We start from the raw sequence: 1,645 nt of genomic DNA on the forward strand, positions 1-1,645 counted from the left end.
GGGGATGGGGGGGTCGCCCAAACTCAGCAGGAGATTATCAGTCGCGTGGCCTCGGTGCAAATATTTATCCCTGGAAAATGGAGTGCTTTTCCTCCTCCCCTGTCGCCCGTGTGTGTGTGTGCAAGAGTGTGCGTGCGCGGAACGAGCGCGTGTTCCGGTTCGAGCCCAACTCCCATTAGCGCCACCCTATGGAGTAGTGGTCGCTGGGCGCGCGGAGCCGGAAATGAGTGACTGACCCTGACCTTTTGTTTGTTGCAGCCATGGAGGCCAAGGCGGCGGCCGCGATCAGCGCCACCAAGCAGCGCGGCAAGGACGAGCCGCCCCCGGGGCTGGCCAGCCGAGGGGCGGCTGCCGGCGCTGGGGGCGGCGTAGCGGGTTCTGCCACCGGGGGCGGCGGCCTGTCTGGACGCACCCCGGACGAGGAGGACGAGGGCGACGACGAGTTTGACGAGAACGACCTCATCTCGGGCGTCAACTACAACACCATCACGTCGCTCGCCGCCCTCAAGGAGATCCTCGGCGCGAGCGGCCAGGACAGCGCCGACACGGTGTGGTTCCAGCACTACTTCCTGAACCACGTGACGCGCCTGCCGTCTCGGTCGCAGTACCCCGAGTGGAGGCGGCTGTCGGAGTGCCCCGAGGAGGACGAGGACGAGTCCGCGCCCGCTACTAGGTGAGGCGCTATTGATGGTTTATAGCTTTACTTAATAGCTTACTAGCTGGCTAACTAGTTAGCCCAGGACCCAGAGGGTTGTCTAAATTGTCGCACCGGTTACTGAATCGAAAAACAAAATTACGAATCGTGTAAGGACTGACCTTAAACGCCAGTTATTTTAATGCCGACTAGCTTTGCTTAGCTTATATGTTTTCCTTCACTCTGCTTGTGCTTGAAAAACAATCTCGTTGCTGCCGAATGTCACTCCTTTCCTGACTAAAGCCGCGAAAAGATTACAGCCCACTCGACGGTGTGGAGGCCGTTGTCTGACGCCGTCCATTCTGCCCCCAGCGCGCAGCCGCCGCCCGCGCCCGTGACGAAGCAGCAGCCGCCGCGGACGCTCGTCCCGGAGGCCTCGGCGTCCACCCCGTCGTCGTCTACGTCGCGGGCGCCGCCCACGCTGGCGCAACTGTTCGAGCCGCTGTCCCCGCGCGGGGTGGCCCCCGGCTCCTCCAGGACGTCGCCGTCGCCGCTGCAGTCGCCCCACCTGGACAAGCGCTTCTTCGACCAGTCGCTCATCGAGATGAAGTCGCAGGCGTCGTCCTCTTCCACCCTGGACTACGACTCGACGGACGAGCTGTGGGTGCGGCGCACGGACCTGGGCGTCAAAAAGAAGGTGAGCAACCTGCTTTGCTGTTGGCGTGGCGCCGCCGTGTTGCACCGGACACGTCCTCCTGTTAGGGCCGGCCGCTGACGTGGACGCAGCCGATCGATGGCCCCCGTCCGGAACAAAAGGCTCCGTCCTGCGCTGCTGTCCGCGGAGAGGGGTATAGAGAGATAGAGGGCGAGAGCCTGCCGACGCGGCCGATCCACCCGGCGAGGGTCGTGGGTCGTGGAAGGGGGTGTGATGGACGGCAGCCTGGCGCAGCCCTGCAGATTGCCCCCCTCACCCCCTCCCCGCCCTCTCCACCCCGTCTCTACATTCTTTCT

The 1,645-nt window shown here is 63.6% G+C and overlaps 1 protein-coding gene across 4 annotated transcripts in view; it reads left to right on the forward strand.

The window, feature by feature from the left end:
* Positions 1-1,645, forward strand: part of LOC113216539 (uncharacterized) — an 89,374-nt gene that overhangs the window by 8,539 nt on the left and 79,190 nt on the right. For all 4 annotated transcript variants that reach the window (XM_052268251.1, XM_052268253.1, XM_052268252.1 and 1 more), the window contains exons 2-3: positions 259-673; positions 1,007-1,331. In XM_052268251.1, the coding sequence (XP_052124211.1) occupies positions 261-673; positions 1,007-1,331 (738 nt within the window). In that variant the 5' untranslated portion in view covers positions 259-260. The remainder of the gene's footprint in view (positions 1-258; positions 674-1,006; positions 1,332-1,645) is intronic.

The sequence above is a fragment of the Frankliniella occidentalis genome, unplaced genomic scaffold (assembly GCF_000697945.3).
Source record: "Frankliniella occidentalis isolate FOCC.00 unplaced genomic scaffold, Focc_3.1 Scaffold66, whole genome shotgun sequence".
Classification (NCBI taxonomy): domain Eukaryota; kingdom Metazoa; phylum Arthropoda; class Insecta; order Thysanoptera; family Thripidae; genus Frankliniella; species Frankliniella occidentalis.